This window comes from Natrix helvetica (genome assembly GCF_964273705.1).
Source record: "Natrix helvetica genome assembly, chromosome: 13".
In the NCBI taxonomy this organism is placed as follows: Eukaryota; Metazoa; Chordata; class Lepidosauria; order Squamata; family Natricidae; genus Natrix; species Natrix helvetica.
In genome coordinates, this window is record NC_138557.1 from 14,898,159 (window position 1) to 14,916,104 (window position 17,946).

Genomic DNA, 17,946 nt, shown 5'->3' on the forward strand with positions numbered 1-17,946 from the left:
AGCGGGAAGCGGGGAGGGGGGTGTCTAATAAAAAGGTGGGAGGGGGAGAGCCAGGTTTGCTTGGGGTTCACGCTCTGCTCCAGCTACGGGACGGCCACCCCATTTGGGAACTCCATGGGGCAGCTGTGCTCCTCGCCTCGCCTTGCATTCCGGCGCTCACGCCCATCGAAAGACTCCCAGAGAGAGAATCCCACATGGGGAGGAAAAGGGGCTTTTGGGCAGGTGAGACGAGTGCCTCAAAAGAGCAGCCCGAAGCTCCGTCCGGCCCCTTCTTCAACACCGAGCGCGTCTTCGGGCTGCCCCAAGGGTTGTTGCTTCAGACATCCTGTCTGTTCGCAGCATCTCCGGCGAGCTGCGGTCCCCTTCATGTTGACTCAGGGGAATAGGACCACGTGTGCAGGAGGCTCCTTTTCCCTTTTACATTTTTTTTTCATGATGAGAGCGGTGAGGCTCTGCCTCCCCTGCCTCCTGTGACTGCACGTCACTGCCTAACAGAAAGAAAAGAAAAATGTTAAAAACACAAAAGGAAATAGAGAAAAAAATGAGAAAGAACACGTTACTCATAGGATATCCTTCTTTATTATTTTTAAGCACCTCAATAATCCCTGTTCAATAATATTGATTACAGATCTAGTTCATGAACAAAGAGAGAACACATCTTAGGACTAGAAGACCTCCAAGGTCTCTTCCAATTCAGTTATTCTGTATTCTATACTCCAAAGCACCTGAAGGCAGGACGAGAAACGATGGATGGGAACTAATCAAGGAGAGAAGCAGCCTAGAACTAAGGAGAAATTTCCTGACAATGAGAACAATTAACCAGTGGAACGGCCTTTCTCCAGAAGTTGCAGGAGTTTCGTCACTGCAGGCTTTCAAGAAGAGATTGGATCTGTCCGAAATGGTGTAGGTAGGGTGTCCTGCTTGGGCAGGGGGTTGGACTAGATGTCCTACAAGGTCCTTTCCAACTCTAACAAGTCTGCTATTCAAATAATCCGTATATGATTGGTCATAAATTGAGGACTAAGTTTATCATACATACTATCTTTGCCATCATTCTGATTCCCAAGGATGTCTCTGCACCCACAGGAAGCCAAGAAGTATTCTTAGGGAATAAAATGGCACATGGTTACACTCCAGACAATGTCATCTTTGCTTTTTGGATTCCCCCCTCTTCTCTTTGAAGCGTATCCTCTGCCTCAAAAGATGGTCAAGTATTCCGAGAAGTGATGGATGGAGTTCTTCAAGCAGTGGGGATGGTGATCAACCTTACTCATTTGTCTTCTGGTCAAGAGGTCTTTTCTAACCGGTCTTAGTTTTGTGAGAACTACCCAGAGGATCCCAAAGAACTGGGATTGTGTCTCCATCATAACACTGGAAAAAGTCATAAGCCTAGTAGCACCTATTTATAAATTAACGCCATTGGGGCCCTGGGCACAGAATAGATCAACTCACCCTGGCCAAGTCAGCACATCATAAATCACTGCAGGACAATTCAACAATTCAATTTAATTATTTTAACATATATTAATAATTTAATTATTAATTGTTTTATTCCACCATTTCTTTGATATTAATGTAACTCTTGTCCTGCAACGAGTTTTCCCGCAGGAAGTTGACCGTGGTGGGTTGGCCGTGGTGAGTTGGCCGTGGTGAGTTGGCTGTGGTGAGTTGGCCGTGGTGAGTTGACCATGGTGAGTTGGCCATGGTGAGTTGGCCATGGTGAGTTGGCCGTGGTGAGTTGGCCATGGTGAGTTGGCTGTGGTGAGTTGACCATGGTGAGTTGGCCATGGTGAGTTGGCCATGGTGAGTTGGCCATGGTGAGTTGGCCGTGGTGAGTTGACCATGGTGAGTTGGCCGTGGTGAGTTGGCCATGGTGAGTTGACCATGGTGAGTTGGCTGTGGTGAGTTGGCTGTGATGAGTTGGCCATGGCAAGTTGGCTGTGTCAAGTTGGCCGTGTCAAGTTGGCCATGGTGAGTTGGCTGTGGCGCGTGGGTTGTGGCAAGTTGGCTGTGGTGAGTAGCCATAGACCCCCCTAGGCAAGGCAAGAAGCTCTGTTGCTGCAGACCATGGAAAAGCACCATTTGAAGAATAGACAGGCCACCTCTGCTACGTTAGTCTTGGCCTGGAGTTCCTTCTACAGCTGGCTTAATTAGGTGGCCATTGAAGATAATATAGATGTCTGATTCCTCGCTGTAGATCGCGTTCTCCCGCTCCCGCTTGAACATTCGTACCCAGACCTCGTCTCCTTCCAGGAGGTCCAGCATGAGACTTTGGCTCTGCATGATACTCCTCTCACTGGGCTGAGAGTAGAGGATGGCCACTTGATCTTCATTCTTCATGATGTGCAGGTAGGTCTCCTTGTAGTTCCAGGTGTGGACATTCAGGCTGAAGAAGTAGATCCCAGGGACGTAGCAGAAGAAGCTTCCCGTAAACATGTTGAAATGCTTGTAGAGGTTGACAAGCTCTGTGTCAAAAGTGACACGCTGGTAGTAATCCAAACTGTGGAGAGGTTTGCTGCGTCCGATCGAAAAGGCCGCGTAATGCTGCTTGCAGGAATGGCCGGTGGGGCCTACCTGACCCTTTTCTCCTTTCCGGCCATGGGATCCCTGCAGGCCTGGCTCACCTGATTTGCCTTCGAGCCCTGCAAGTCCTCTTTCCCCCATCTCACCTTTTTCTCCTAGGGAGACAAGAAGGAATAAAGTGTCACAAATTTAGGTGGTGTGAAACGCTGCCCTGCCCACCCTTTTTTCCAGTTCTCTTTTCCTGCCAAAGAGGGCGCTGTGGGAGTAGGGGGTAGGCTGATTTAAGAGCTGGACATGATAGAGAAGATAGTCCCAGTCATAGAGCTAGATGGCTGGAAAGGACCTTGGAGGTCTTTGTTCTGACCTTGCCTTTGCAAGCAATGAGAAACCACTTACTCACGAGTAAAACAAACCCTTTTGTTTTCTTAAAACAGGGCATGAACAGTCTTTATCCACATTGGATAGACAATACCAATTAGTCACAAATGAAAGTCCACATGTTCATTATTCACATGAGAACTCAAGATTTTAAAAAAGTCCTTCAATGATTAAGCCAAGCAGAAACAGTAAGTCCTTGTTCACACTGGCTGAGGCAAATTCACTCCCTGTTGTTTCCCAGTCGGTGTTTTGACTAAGGCTTCCCAAGAGCATGAAGCCAACTCCTCGTCCCGATAAAACCCCTTTTATTTAGATTAAAGGGAATTCCTCTCCATCAAAGTCCCGGCAAACAGATTTCACAACTACAGACTTTTATCAGGCTTGGAGAGCTGCCAGGCTGATATCTTCCAAACGCCAAGCTGTAGCGGCAATTACTTGGCCAGAAGTCAGGAACAGATCTTCACCCTCATGAATTGAACTAATTGTCTCCTGCAAACTCCACTCCTCTTTCGCTCCTCTTTATTCCCTATTGGAGGGGCCATTCACCATCCACCAGTGGCCTTACTCCCAAGTCGACCCCTTTTCCTTAGCTGTTCCCTTCATGTGGCAACTCTGCGCATGCGCACACAGGGAACAGGCTCCAGCTGTTCTTCTGCCCAACTGATATCTGACTCTGAAGGAGCTGATAACTGGCATACGGCCCTGGCCCCCTCTCTGCCTCCAACACAGAGCCCTCATCAGAGCCTTCCCCAGACTCCAGGACTGGCCCAGGTTCCTCCCCAACTTCCTCACTGTCTGAGTCTGCCATCAGCTCCACTGGCTGCTGGTGGGCCACAACAGTAGGGAGACTCAGTTGGCACCTCAAATACAGAGCAATTAGTCCCGAGAAACTTGATTGATGTACACTGGAAAACAGACAACTGGCCACTCCCAAACCCCTCCTATTTATTTCCCAGCCAGAGAAGGACTGGTTAGCATCTACAACTTCTTTTCCCTGAGAGCTGGCTTATTGCCTTCCGTTGCTCTCCTCTCTGTGCATACATGCATCTGGGATAGGTCCTATCTGTTCCTCCCCCTCATTCAGCTCAGGCCCCAAAGATAGGTGCCTCTCCACCTGGGGGCAGACAGAAGGCCCTGGCCCTCCATCTGCTTCTGCTTCCTCATCAGAGCCTTCCAAAGACTCCAAAGCCAGCCCAGGCTCCCCCTCCTCCTCATCTGACTCCGCTGGTAATTCTGCTGGCAGCCAACAAGCCACAATAGTCTTGTGGTCTAAATGCCCTACTGCTTGGAGAATGTTCTGATAAGAAACAGCTGGATGGGAGACAGGAGCTGACGTCGCAACGACACGACGTGCGATCTCGGAGCTCTGAGATCGCAGTCAATACCTTTGCTGCTGGACGGTCCTTTTGGACCTAAACCGTCCCGAAGAGATGGTGACAGGGAAGAGTATGTCTTGCTGATCTCAGGGCCACTGCAAAGTCCCTGATTGATCCAAGAGAATCTCTTCTTGCCGGCGACAGAAGCGCAGCCAAAATCTGCTGAAATTGGGACAGCTCCAGAATGGGAATAAAGTGGAAAGAGAAAGTGTGTCCATCTGGTGAGGAAATCTTATTGTTATAAAAGAGACTGCACCCCAAAAAATTAAAGCTAAATTAAATTTGAAAACAGAAGAAAATTAGCTGCGAAATTAAGCTACATTGGACAATGTGTTATCTTTTTTTAAATTTTCTTTTATGGATGGAATTTTTGCAAATATTTCCTATTTTTTAAAGTGAACGGATTAGTTTTTCTTCTACTACTTCTTTTTTTACCTATGGATTAAAACCTTTTTCTTTATTTTTATAATACTGGTTTGGATGGGTTTTTTTTCTTTTTTGCTTCACTTAAGAACTTTGTTTCTTTTAAGCCTGGAATATAAAGAAGATATAAAAGGAATACAAAGAGGGTTGTAATATCAGAGGGAAAGGAAGTAACACTGCCACTTGGAAGCTGGAGGCTTGAGTCCTAGAAACATTGCTCTTTCTTTTTTCGCATTGATCATTTTGACTTTACACTTCAAGGTTCTTCAGCTTGTTTATAGAGATTAATAAGGAGAAGAGCATGGGTTGTTGATACAGATGCTCTTTGGGAGCTTCATTGGCAGCTGGAGAGAAGTGAAAGCAAAGCCTTGTTTTGAAAGATTATAAATGAACTTGCGTCAAACTTAATGAAAAGTTTTGAATGCTAGAGTGGCAGTGTTTACCAGTTGGAAGAATGGCACAACATCAAAAAGAAACCTTAACACTGCTAAAGATTATGTGTGAAATTCAAAAACTATTAGAAGTAACAGAGAAAATTGAGAAGAGATTGGAAAACATAGATTGTAAAACAGTAAAAGTTGATGGAAAAATTGAAAATGTTCATCAAATGGAAAAAGTGGAGGTTAGAGTCCTAAAAACTGAAGGGAAAAATGAACAAAGAGACAAGATAATTGTTGATACCAGTGAATTGAGCGTGGTTGGAAATGGAAAGAGTGGAATATGGAAAGGGGAGATAGATGGACAGGAGCTCTACCCCAGATTTCAAGGTATAGAAGAAGAAAAAAGAGAAGAATTGATGGATCTAAGGAGAGAAATTTTGTCAGAAGCACTATTGATAACCAAAGATAAGCTGATTAAAGAAGCAGATGGAGGGTTTCGAGAATTTATAAGATATGCTACAAGCAACAAGTTGCGAAGAGAAGTCAATACAAATCTTAGTAAGGAAACAACCAGAAGATTAATCCCACAAATGGCAAAAGACATAAGACTGTACTATTACTGGTTGATATATGAAAGCTTATAATAAAAAAATTAGTCAAATTTAATTAAATTTAGAGCATTATGTAAAAATGAAGTGATAATGGATATAGTTAGATAAATAATTGATAATGATAACAATGTATACATATGTATTGGTTTGATAAGAGGAAATTTGATATAAATTGCAAATGGTGACTATGAAAGGAAGTTTAGACATTCTGTTATGTATGAAAGCTTATAATAAAAAAATTAGTCAAATTTAGTTAAAAATAATGTGTATATATGTACTGGTTTGATAAAAGGGAATTGGATATAAATTGTAAACAGTGATTAAGAAAGGAAGTCTAGAAACTTTGTTATTAAATATAATCAATTTTTTATTTAGAACATGTCATAAAGATGTAATGTTACCGGATGATAATGGAAACAGTTAACGGAATGCCATTATGTGGTTTTTCTTAAAATTTTGGAATATTTTATATAAAAGGACATTAAAAACAATTATAGTCAAATGAAGGTTGAGGTATGATGATAGTAATATATGTAAATATATTTGATTTAAAACCTATAACTTTGTATGAATTGTAGGTGATGATTGTGGAAGGGATGCACGAAGGTTTTTTGTAACCAATTGACACACTTTTACAATTTGTAATGGAAGATGGTTTTGTGGTGTTTTTTTGTGTTTTGTCTGTCTGTATTTATTCAAAAATAAAAAAAAATATTTAAAAAAAAGAAAAAGAAACAGCTGGATGATGGGTAGGGCTGTCCCTGAGTTAATGAGCCATAAAAGTGACAGTGGAATAATTGTACTTTCAGACTGGCATGATTCTGTAATGTAGCTTTACAATAAAGCAGAAGTAGCTTGCATGGCTATATGTAAATGATGAGCCTGAAGGAGGGGTCCATTGGTGGGTTCCGGCCAGTACAGCTGTACCGGTAGTAGCCAGGAGCAGCTGATAGCATACCGGTACGGTGGCCCATTTGGCCCACCCACCCACTCATGTGATATACCAGTTTTTAAAGCAACCAGCCAATTGCGCACAGCATGCAGTGCCTGCACAACCTCCAATAAGCAGCTTGGTGTTGCAGCGGCGGTGGAGTGCACATGCGTGCATGGCGTGCATGCACGAACAGGACACCCAGCCCCGTGAACAGCTTACCGGTAGCAACAGGGAGAAGAACCTACCACTGGAGGGGTCAAACACATCATCACTCTTGAGTCCCTTGGCACCCACAAGAGATCTAAGTCCAGCCATCCTTGGATTCCATTTGACTCTTATCTATTGTCAATTGGCTTGGACCATCAACACTTTAGAGAGCTTGCCATGAACCCTTACGTACATGTGGACCATCAGAGTTTCTTGACTGTCGTGCATGACACCCTGTTTCCTATCTGGTGTATGTGACACAAGAAGAGATCCTGATCAGAGCTTTGCAGAAACAGGGGTGAGGGTGCAGGGGGAATATATCACAAGAGATTGCTTGCCTTTTAAGATGTGGATATCGATGGTGGGCTGGATCTTAGGGGTCACATAACGAGAGTCGGTGGTCATCCGTGCGAATCGGGAAGCAGTGATGGAGGCCGGCTGCTCGTCCTGCCCGCAGCATCGTACACACGGTGGAGGCCTCCCAGCCCTCTTCTTTGGGGGTGCCTTTTCACCCGGAAGACTGCTGGCATGCAGAAAACACACCAAGAGCAGGAGAAAGGTGGGATGCATCTTTAACTGACCAAAGGAGAGATGGGTAAGTGGTTTTAAAAAGGAAAGTCAGCTGCTGTCAGGCCTGCAGCCATCTTTTCTTTTGGATCTTTGGCCTGCCACACTTTCTATTAGTCTGCTATGCATTTTCTACTGTGGGAAAATGGGAGGGGGGATGGTACAGAGTTAGATGATATTTAGCCATAACAAAATTATTTGTAGAAAGCCAAGGTCAACCTTTGTCTCTGCACATGACCGGAATTGGATGGGTAGAAGCTGCCAGCATGGCAGTGGGAGATTGGACCATGGGATGGTCTTGTGGGTGCGGGGGCAGGATCTTGAACTTTCAACTGGGTAGGGAAAACCAGGAAGCCTTCAGATTCAGATTTTCCCAGATGTGCCAACATGGCTCTCTTAATAAATTGGAACTTTGAGCAATACTTTGCCTTAGACTCTGATTTACTTTTGGATGCTATTTGGAACCCTGACATCTGCCCTTTTAGAAATATCTGCCCCATTAAAAAATTTCACAGAGTCGGGGGGGGGGGGGAAGATAGGTGTGCTCCTGTTTCCTGCCAACCTGATAGCCTAGTAGGAGAAAGATACAGGTACGCCTTGACAAGCGACCACAACTGACCCCAGAATTTCTGTTGCTAAGTGAGACATTAGTTGAGAGATTTTAGCAATAGCAATAGCACTTAGACTTATATACTGCTTCACGGTACTTTACAGCTCTCTCTAAACGGTTTACAGAGTCAGCCTCTTGCCCCCAACAATCTGGGTCCTCATTTTACCCATCTCGGAAGGATGGATGGCTGAGTCAACCTTGAGCCTGTTGGTCAGGATCGAACTGCTGGCAGTGGGCAGAGTTAGCTTGCAATACTGCATACTGGGTGGGAAGTGACGGAGGTTGGGAGGGAGGGAGGGAGGGAGGGAGGGAAGGAAGGAAGGAAGGAAGGAAGGAAGGAAGGAAGGAAGGAAGGAAGGAAGGAAGGAAGGAAGGAAGAGCAATAGCACTTAGATTTATATACCGCTTCACAGTGCATTTACAGCCCTCTCTAAGCGGTTTACAGAGCCAGCCTCTTGCCCCCAACAATCTGGGTCCTCATTTTACCCACCTCGGAAGGAGGGAAGGCTGAGTCATCCTTGAGCCGGTGAGATTTGAACTGCTGAACTGCAGCAAGCCGTCAGCTGAAGTAGCCTGCAGTGCTGCACTGCAAGTGAGGCAAAACTGAGCGGAGGTGGCGTAGCAGTTAGACCACGTCGCCACCTCGGCTCAGTTTTGCCCCATTTTATGTTTTGCCCCATTTTACAAACTTTCTTGCCGCATTTGTTAAGCGAATCACTGCAGTTGTTAAATTAGCAATATGACTGTGAAGTGAATCTGACTTCCCTGTTTATTTTGCTCATCAGAAACTTACAAAAAGTGATCACATAATCCTGGGACATAAATGTGAGTCAGTTGCCGAGTGTCTGAATTTTGATCATGTAACCACGCTGGGATGCTTGTAAGTGTGAAAAAGGGTCCTAAGTTACTTTTTTCAGTTCCGTTGTAACTCTGAATAGTCACTAAAAGAGGACTACCTGTAGACTTTTCAGTTGTATGTCAGCAGTAGTGTCCCCAGTGGCTAGGAAGTGGCATTGCAGTTATCCATAGGGTTTCCTGCCTGAGCAGGGGGTTGGACTAGAAGGCCTCCAAGCCAAGGTCCCTTCCAACTCTGTTTGTTCTGTTCTGTTCTGTTCTGTTCTATGCTATGCTATTCTACTCTATTCTCTATTCTCTAGTTCTTCATTTCATCATTCTTCTATTCTATTCTACTCTACTCTACTCTATTCTCTAATTCTTCATTACATTATTCTTATATTCTATTCTATTCTACTCTATATTCTATTCTCTCTTCTTTTCTCTAATTCTTCATTACATTATTCTTCTATTCTATTCTCACCATTTAGGACTTCCCAGCTGGCTTAAGATCGTTTTTCACAGTTCCAACTATTGTAGCATCCCCGTGGTCATGTGATCAGATGCTGACAACTGGCTCATACTTATGACCGTTACAATGTCCCAGGGTCATGTGATCCCCTTTTGTGACCTTCTTACAAATGAAGTCAATGGGGAAGCCAGTTGCACTCAACAACCAGGTCACTAATTTATCAACTGCAGTGATTCACTTAACAACGGCAGCAAAATGGGTCTTAAAATGGGGGAAAACTCACTTACCATATGTCTCACTTAGCAACAAAAAGTTTGGGGCTCAATTGTGGTTGTTAGTTAAGGACTACCTGTATTCCTCCTAGGACAATTTAGAAAATGTCTCTCTTTGGGAATTAAAACAAACCTTCTAACCTCTAATTCTTTTCCCTCCCCATTTTCCTTTCAGGTTGGTAGAAAGTAACAAATTGATGCAGAATAAAGGAAGCTGTTGAAAAAGAGACTTTTCCTCCACAAAAATCCTTTTTCTGTTTTGTTCTGAATTCCTTTTAAGAGAATGGCAAAAAGAATCAAAGATCTCGGTTCCATTTAGCAATGTAATATAAAATCATACCATAATACAATTTCATATAGTTGATTTAAAAATGGAACTTATTTGAATCAGGTTATATTAGAGAAGCATTAGAGGAGCTTCTCCCTTTACCTCTGAACAATCTGTGTTTTGATTATAATCGCAGCACCCAAGAGGAAAGTAGGTTGAAGTGGTGTGGAAATGAAATAACATTTGTTCTAGTAGCACAAGAATGTGCAGCCACAACCTTGGATTGCGGAAAGGAAAACAAGGGGCCAAATCATGCTCAGCAAAAACAATGCTTAGACTTCGACGTGATCATGCAATATCAGGCATTGCCTTTAAATATTCAGCAAAGCAAAATAAAACCTTCAACTTGGCTACTTAGACGAGGTAAAGTATAAATACGTGCCCAGAGTTTTGACATACCGCATCACATATAGGAACACGAATAGAATAGAATGGAGTGGAGTGGTGGAGTAGAGTAGAATGGAATGGAATTGGAATTGGAATTGGAATTGAAATTGGAATGAATGGAATGGAAAGGAAAGAATAGAATAGAATAGAATAGAATAGAATAGAATAGAATAGGAATTGGAATTGGAATAGAATAGAATAGAATAGAAGTGGAGTGGAATGGAATGGAACGAACGGAACGGAACAGAACAGAACAGAACAGAATAGAATAGAATAGAATAGGAGTGGAATGGAATGGAATAGAATAGAATGGAATGGAATGGAATAGGAGTGGAATGGAAAGAATAGAATAGAATAGAATAGAATAGAATAGAATAGAATAGAATAGGAATTGGAATTGGAATAGAATAGAAGTGGAGTGGAATGGAATGGAACGAACGGAACGGAACAGAACAGAACAGAACAGAACAGAATAGAATAGAATAGAATAGGAGTGGAATGGAATGGAATAGAATAGAATGGAATGGAATGGAATAGGAGTGGAATGGAAAGAATAGAATAGAATAGAATAGAATAGAATAGAATAGAATAGAATAGAATAGAATAGAATAGAATAGAATTCTAGTAGAGTGGAATGGAATAGAATAGAATAGAATAGGAGTGGAATGGAATGGAATGGAATGGAAAGAATAGAATAGGATGGGATGGGATGGAATGGAAAGAATAGAATAGAATAGAATAGAATAGAATAGAATAGAATTCAAGTAGAGTGGAATGGAATGGAATAGAATGGAATAGAATAGAATGGAATGGAATGGAAAGAATAGAATAGAATAGAATAGAATAGAATAGAATAGAATAATTTGGAAGGGACCTTGGAGGTCTTCTACTCCAACCCCCTGCTTAGGCAGGAGATCAGACACATGATTATCCAATCTCTTATTTAAAAACTTCCAGTGTTGGGGCATTCACAACTTCTGAAGGCACGTTGTTCCACTGATTAATTGTTCTAATGGTCAGAAACTTTCTCTTCAGTTCTAAGTTGCTTCTTTCCTTGATTAGTTTCCACCCGTTGCTTCTTGTTCTACCCTCAGGTGCTTTGGAGAATAGCTGGACTTCCTCTTTTTGTGGCAGCCCCTGAGATATTGGAAGACTGCTATCATGTCTCCCCTAGTCCTTCTTTGCATTAAACTAGACATACCCAGTTCCTGCAACCATTCTTCATATGTTTTAGCCTCCAGTGACCTGGGACGCTGCCGGTTGCCAAACTTTCCAATTCTGGTCACACCGTGGGGATGCTGATTGGTTGTAAGTGTGCGGACAGACCAGTTGAAAGTCATTTTTTAAAATACCATTGTGACTCTGAATAGTCACTACACAAATAGTTATAAGTTGAGGATCACCTGTAAACATATTATAGGTTCAAATGGTCTGGATTTTGGACTTAAACAAGAGTTTGGGGCAGCCAAATCTTTTAAGGCCCATGTAAGGTTGATGGTGCACACAATAAGCCCGTACAGACAACATCAAGGACCACAAAACTGGCTGGCAAGGATAATTTAAAAATAAAAACAGAGAATGCCTTGAAAATGGCTTTTCTCTCCAAGCCAGAAAACAGCCCCAAAAAGCAATTTTGCTTCTAGGAGGAAAACTCTCTTGAATGTTTGAAAACATTTTAGATTGTGTTTACTATATTGGATTTTTGATTAACAGCTGCAATTAGATTGAAGTCATGCTAGGCAACAACGGAGGGTTTAAAAAAACAATTCAAGGTGAGCAGGGCAACATAATAAATGCCTTTTAGAAGTGTGACCTTCTCAATGCCCTTGCAAAAGGGAAAGGGTCAGCTTCACCATGCTAACCCCAGGGATAGACAGGGGTACGTCTGCAATTCAGTTCAGAGGGCCAAAACCTAGGGACGGGTGATCTTTCTAGAAGTAAAGAGCCCATCTGCCTTTGGAATATTAACCAAGGAGAGAAGCAAACTGGAATTATGGAGAAACTTCCTAACACCGAGAGCAGTCATCCAGTGGAACAGCTTGCCACCAGAAGTTGTGGATGCTTCATCACTGGAGGTTTTTAAGAAGAGACTGGATAACCACTTATCTGGAATGGTATAGGGCTGGGGTGTCCAAACTTGGGAACTTTAAGATGCTGGCTGGGGAATTCTGGGAGTTGAAGTCCACAAGTCTTAAAGTTCCCAAGTTTGGACACCCCCTGATATAGGGTCTCCTGCTTGAGCAGGAGGTTGGACTAGAAGACTTTTATATTATTGCTTTATAAAACCCTAGTAAGACCACATCTGGAATGCTGTAACCAATTTTGGTCACCACGCTACAAAAAAAGATGTTGGACAAACTTCAGAGAAGAGCAACTAAGATGATCAAAGTCCTGTAGATTAAAACATATGAAAAGCGGCTGCAGGATTTGGGCTTGGCTACTCTAAAGAAAATAAGAATTGGGGTGACAAGATAGCAGTATTCCAGTATTTGAGGGGCTGCCACAAAGAAGAGGGAATCAACCTATTTTCCAAAGCACCTGAAGGCAGGACAAGAAACAATGGTTGGAAACTAACCAAAGAGAGAAGCAACCTGGAATTAAGGAGAAACTCCCTAACAGTGAAGAAAATTAACCAGTGGAACAGCTTGCCTCCAGAAATCATGGGTGCTCCATCACTGGATGTTTTTAAGAAGAGACTAGACAGTCACTTATCTGAAGTAGTATAGGTTCTCCTGCTTGAGCAGGGGGCTGGACTAGAAGACCTCCAAGGTCCCTTCCTGCTCTATTCTATTCCAAAACTTCCAAGGTCCCTTTCAGCTCTGTTATTCTGTTATTCTGAATACACTGAGGGATACATTGGGAAAAAACAAAAAAATCAGATAGTTTTCAACTTGCCACCAGTCATTTAATGGCTGTTCAAACTTACAATGGCCTTTTTTAAAAAAGTCACTTACGATGGATACAGTCGGTATCCAAAGTTATTACTGAAAAAAAATAGGAGCATTGAAAATTTGATCCACCTCAGAAGTCAAAGTGTATGTTTTATTTTGCCTAAAAGTCAAGCAAGCCCTGATCTCCTAATCATGACATTCCCTCCTGCTTGACTTTTCCGGCTTGATTCATTCCAGTTGTTTGAAAGCAGATGTTTAAAAGGAACAATGTCTTCCTGCCTTTCCTATTTCGGTGCTCTCCTTTCAAATTATATACATATGGAACAGAAACATTGAACACAAAGCACAAATATCTTTCTCTGCGTTCTTTCTAAGCCAGCCAATCAATTTGTTTTCTTTATTTTCTTTTCTTTTCAAAGGAAAAGAGAATTTCGGGGAAATTACTCGGGGGATAATATGATGTACTGGCTCTAAGTGAATTGCTCACTGGCCAAGCCTGCAGATGTCCTGCTATTAATTAGAGAAACATCTCTCCGATGATATGGAGTTCCTAGCTTCCCACAATTTCATAGGAAGAAGTTGTTTGTTTGTTTGTTTGTTTGTTTGTTTGTTTGCTTGCTTGCTTGCTTGCTTGCTTGCTTGCTTGCTTGCTTGCTTGCTTGCTTGCTTGCTTGCTTGCTTGCTTGCAAGTTGGTTGGTTTAGTTCAGGGGTGTGCAAACTTGGGAACTTGGGAACTTTAAGACTTGTGGACTTCAACTCTCAGAATTCTGGGTGTTGAAGTCCACAAGTCTTAAAGTTCCCAAGTTTGGACACCCCTGGTTTAGTTAGTTCATTATAATTCAAACTCTGAAGTTTTTCTGCTACTCAGAATAATAGAAAAATGTGTGACTGGAAATATTAACAGCAGTACAAATAGTCCTTGACTTATGACCACAATTGAACCCAAAGTTTATGTAGCTAAGTGAAACATTTCACTGAGAGCACAAAGATAAATTCCTTGTGTGTCAAATCACACTTGGCCAATAAAGAATTCTATTCTATTCTATTCTATTCTATTCTATTCTGTTCTGCTCTGCTCTGCTCTACTCTACTCTACTCTACTCTAATTCTATTCTATTCTATTTGTTCAGTGAGTTTTGTCCCATTTTACAACTTTTCTTGTCACAGCTGTTAAGTAAATTATTACATTTGTTAAGTTAGTAAGCTGGTTGTTAAATGAATCTGGCTTCCCTATTGATTCTTGCTTGTCCGAAGGCTGCAAAATGGATTGCATGACCCCGGGACTCTGGAACCATCAGATACAGATTAACAGAGTTGGAAGGGACCTTGTAGGTCATCTAGTCCAACCCCGCCCCCAAGCAGACCCTACCGCATTTCTGACAGATGGCGGCCCAGTCTCTTCTTGAAAGCCACCAGTGATGAAGCTCCCACAAGGTCTGAAGTCATAAATATGAACCAGCTGCCAAGCCTCTGAATTTTGATCCTGTGACCATGGGGAAGCCGCGAAGGTCATAACTGTGAAAAATGGTCATGTCATTTTTTCCATGACCATTTGTAACTTTGAACAGTCACTAAATCAGGGGTGTCCAAACTTGGGAACTTTAAGACTTGTGGACTTTAACTCCCAGAATTCCCCAGCCAGCCATGCTGGCTGGGGAATTCTGGGAGTTGAAGTCCACAAGTCTTAAAGTTCCCAAGTTTGGACACCCCTGCACTAAATGAACTGCTGTACGTCAAGGGCTACCTGTAGTCCCAGAGGCGCTTTTTCAAAAGGACTTTCTTTGTGTTTGCTTGAAGACATTTTGCTTCTTATCCAAGAAGCTTCCTCGGTTTCCACTAATGATATTTGCTTTTTAAGCGATTTAAATTTCGGAAGAAGCTTCTCCAACAAGAAGCGAAACGTCTTCAAAGAAAAACCAAGGAAGTCCAGTTGCCTTTTGAAAAAGCACTTTGGGGACAACCATGACCAGAGACATTCCCAGCAGTAGATCTCTGCACAATGAAACAAGCCTAAAAAAAAAAACCCAGCCAAGAGGAATTTGAAAGAAATTCTCAAGCAGCCTGAGAATAAAGTAGAAAAACAGAAGCGGGAGAAAAGGCCTGAGCAACTCCTAAAGACAAATTTTAAAACAACATTAAAAATGGACAAACGTTACCTGGTTTGATGGATGTTCAGGAAGATCTTTTTATGGAGCTCCACAAGAGCAACGCTTGTTTGTTTCAGTCTCTCTTCCTGGAAGCTTTTTCCCGTGGGCCACAACAGGCACCCAGAGAGGTGGGGGATGATCTCAGTGGGACACCCTGAGATTTAGTGAGAGCTCTTGAAAGCTCCTCCGTCTAGGAATACACAGATTTCTGCAAAGAAGTCCAGATGCCAGAGAGGAGGGGAAAAGGAGGAGGAACGGCTGCAAAACAGCCACGTCAAAGAAAAGCATTTTCTTTTACTTTCTCTCTTTCTGGACCAATTTGTTGTTGCTCCGTCCTTCTCCTCTATCTTCAGGAAGTTTTCACAGCAGCCAAAACAGAAGGTGGCTCAAGGTTGTTGATTCTGAGGGCCAAGCTGGAACTCTTCCATAGTTTTTCTTCAAAAGAGAAGAGCAACAAAGATGATTAGGAGACTGGAGCTAAAACATACGAAGAACAGTTGCAGGAACTGGTCCTGGCTAGTCTAGTGAAGAGAAGGACGAGGGGAGACAGGAGAGCAGTCTTCCAATACTTAAGGGGCTGCCACAGAGAGGAGGGGGTCAAGCTATTTTCCAAGACACCTAAAGGCCAGACAAGGAACAATGGATAGAAACTAATCAAGGAGAGAAGCAACTTAGAACTGAAGAGAAACTTCCTGACAGTTAGAACAATTAATCAGTGGAACAGAAGTTGCCTCCAGAAGTTGTGAATGCCCCAACACTGGAAGTCTTTAAGAAGATGTTGGATAACCATTTGTCTGAAACAGCATAGGGTTTCCTGCCTAGGCAGGGGATGGACTAGAAGACCTCCAAGGTCCCTTCCAACTCTGCTATTGTATTGTATTGCATTGTATTGTATATTTTGAGTAGTTCGGAGAACCTGCAAATGCCACCTCTGGCTGGCCCCAGAGTGTGGAGGGAATGGAGATTTTGCAGTATCCTTCCTCTGCCACACCCACAAAGCCATGCCCACAGGACCAAGAGTAAAAAAAAATGAATTTCACCACTGGACAGGACACCCCTCACAATCCTTCAGCCCCTCTTATTCGTGAGATCAAAATACACCCAGAGCCTCACACATTATTTATTTGGAAGATGTGCCTCCAGAAACTTAAACATGCTTCCAAACATTGAATGGAAAAATGTTTGCCTTTGGTGTGTTTATATATATATATATATTTAGAAGGCATTTTTTTAAAGGAACATTGGGGAAATTTATAAGCATCTCAAGGAAATATAGAAGAGAAGCTATTTATGTGTTTAGGAAAGAGTTCTGCAAATTAGGGAATACCCGGAAATAAGAAACCTGCAATTTGTTTTTTCAGCAGATTGAAAGAATCAATGATTTTATAACGTTACAATCCCTGAAAACCTGCACAATTCTGATTTATACAAGTTGCACAGCTGGTTATTTATTGCTCAATATGTTATCACTGATACCCTGTAAAATTGTCACTGCCCAGGGAGGCCCTGGAGAGGGAAGGGAGGAATGTAAGTACCAGTCCTGTAAAAAGGATCCATTTGTTCAATCTTTTTTTAAGTTTTTTATTTATTTTGTTACATAATAAAAATTCTTTTGTGAACAGAGTGTTGTCCGAATTCCCCTTTTAATATTCCCTCAAAAATACATAATTCATTTTACATTACATTTCCATTATTTCCAATTTTAGCCGTGCTTCTTCTCCTATTTTCCAACTTCTAGTTTTTTAATGTGTACAAACAATATAATTTTTCTGTCTCTTTAAAAATAAATAATTTATCATTTCTTTTCCATCTATTTTCTATTAACAATATGTATCTTCAAGTTTCAAATTTCAAGTTTTATGTAATCGACATAACATAATTATTTAACAGCTTTAAGGTTCTTAACATAATTCCCACGCTTTCTAATTAAAAAATATTTTTACCTTGTTAACAATATTTCTTTCTACTGGATCATATCATTCTATTATTCTCCTATTTCTAAATTTTCTTCTCTCTTTTTCTTTTTTTTTAATGTGTCTTATATCTTTTCTTCTGTATCTTTCCTCTCACTTTTTGATAGATTTTTTGAGTATCTCTCTCCCCAGATTTCTCCTTCCCATCTCCCAGTATTTCTCTCTTTATTTTTGGCTAGTTTCTTTTTCGGAAGTCTTCAGTGTCAGTCTGAACCGAGGATTGGTGTCTCAGCTTCCTTGGCTGAGCCTTGGCCTTGGCTTTTGACTCTTCAGTTGCAGTTGTGGGAAGGAAGTCTGAAGGGAAGGAAGACAGGCTGAAAAAACCAAATGCATAGGAATATAATAGAAATGGAATCATAGAAATAGAAAGAAATGCACACAGTGACGTGCGGTGAGGTTTATGGCTGGTGAGGCTGGTGACGTCATCAGGAAGGCGGGGAATGGGACCACGTGTGCTGGAGGCTGAGGCTGCCTAAACCTCCAGCACACGTGATCCCATTCCCCGCCTTCCTGAGCGTGCTCCGCCGGCTCGTGCTCCGCAGTCCTTGAAAGCGACTGAGGAACGACGAGAACCTTCCTGCCTCTGCTGGACTTTGCGTGCTCCTCGCGACTGATATTGCAGTCGCGAGGAG

At 42.3% G+C, this 17,946-nt stretch overlaps 1 protein-coding gene across 1 annotated transcript; it reads right to left on the minus strand.

The window, feature by feature from the left end:
* Window positions 1-560: 560 nt before the first annotated feature.
* LOC309398823 (complement C1q tumor necrosis factor-related protein 8-like) lies at window positions 561-15,530 on the minus strand. Its single transcript, XM_081966045.1, has 3 exons — window positions 15,351-15,530; window positions 7,171-7,408; window positions 561-2,678 (listed from the first exon to the last, which is right to left on the minus strand). Exons 2-3 carry the CDS (start codon window positions 7,400-7,402, stop codon window positions 2,113-2,115), a joined length of 798 nt encoding a protein of 265 aa, XP_081822171.1. The 5' UTR covers window positions 7,403-7,408; window positions 15,351-15,530; the 3' UTR covers window positions 561-2,112.
* Window positions 15,531-17,946: the final 2,416 nt, after the last annotated feature.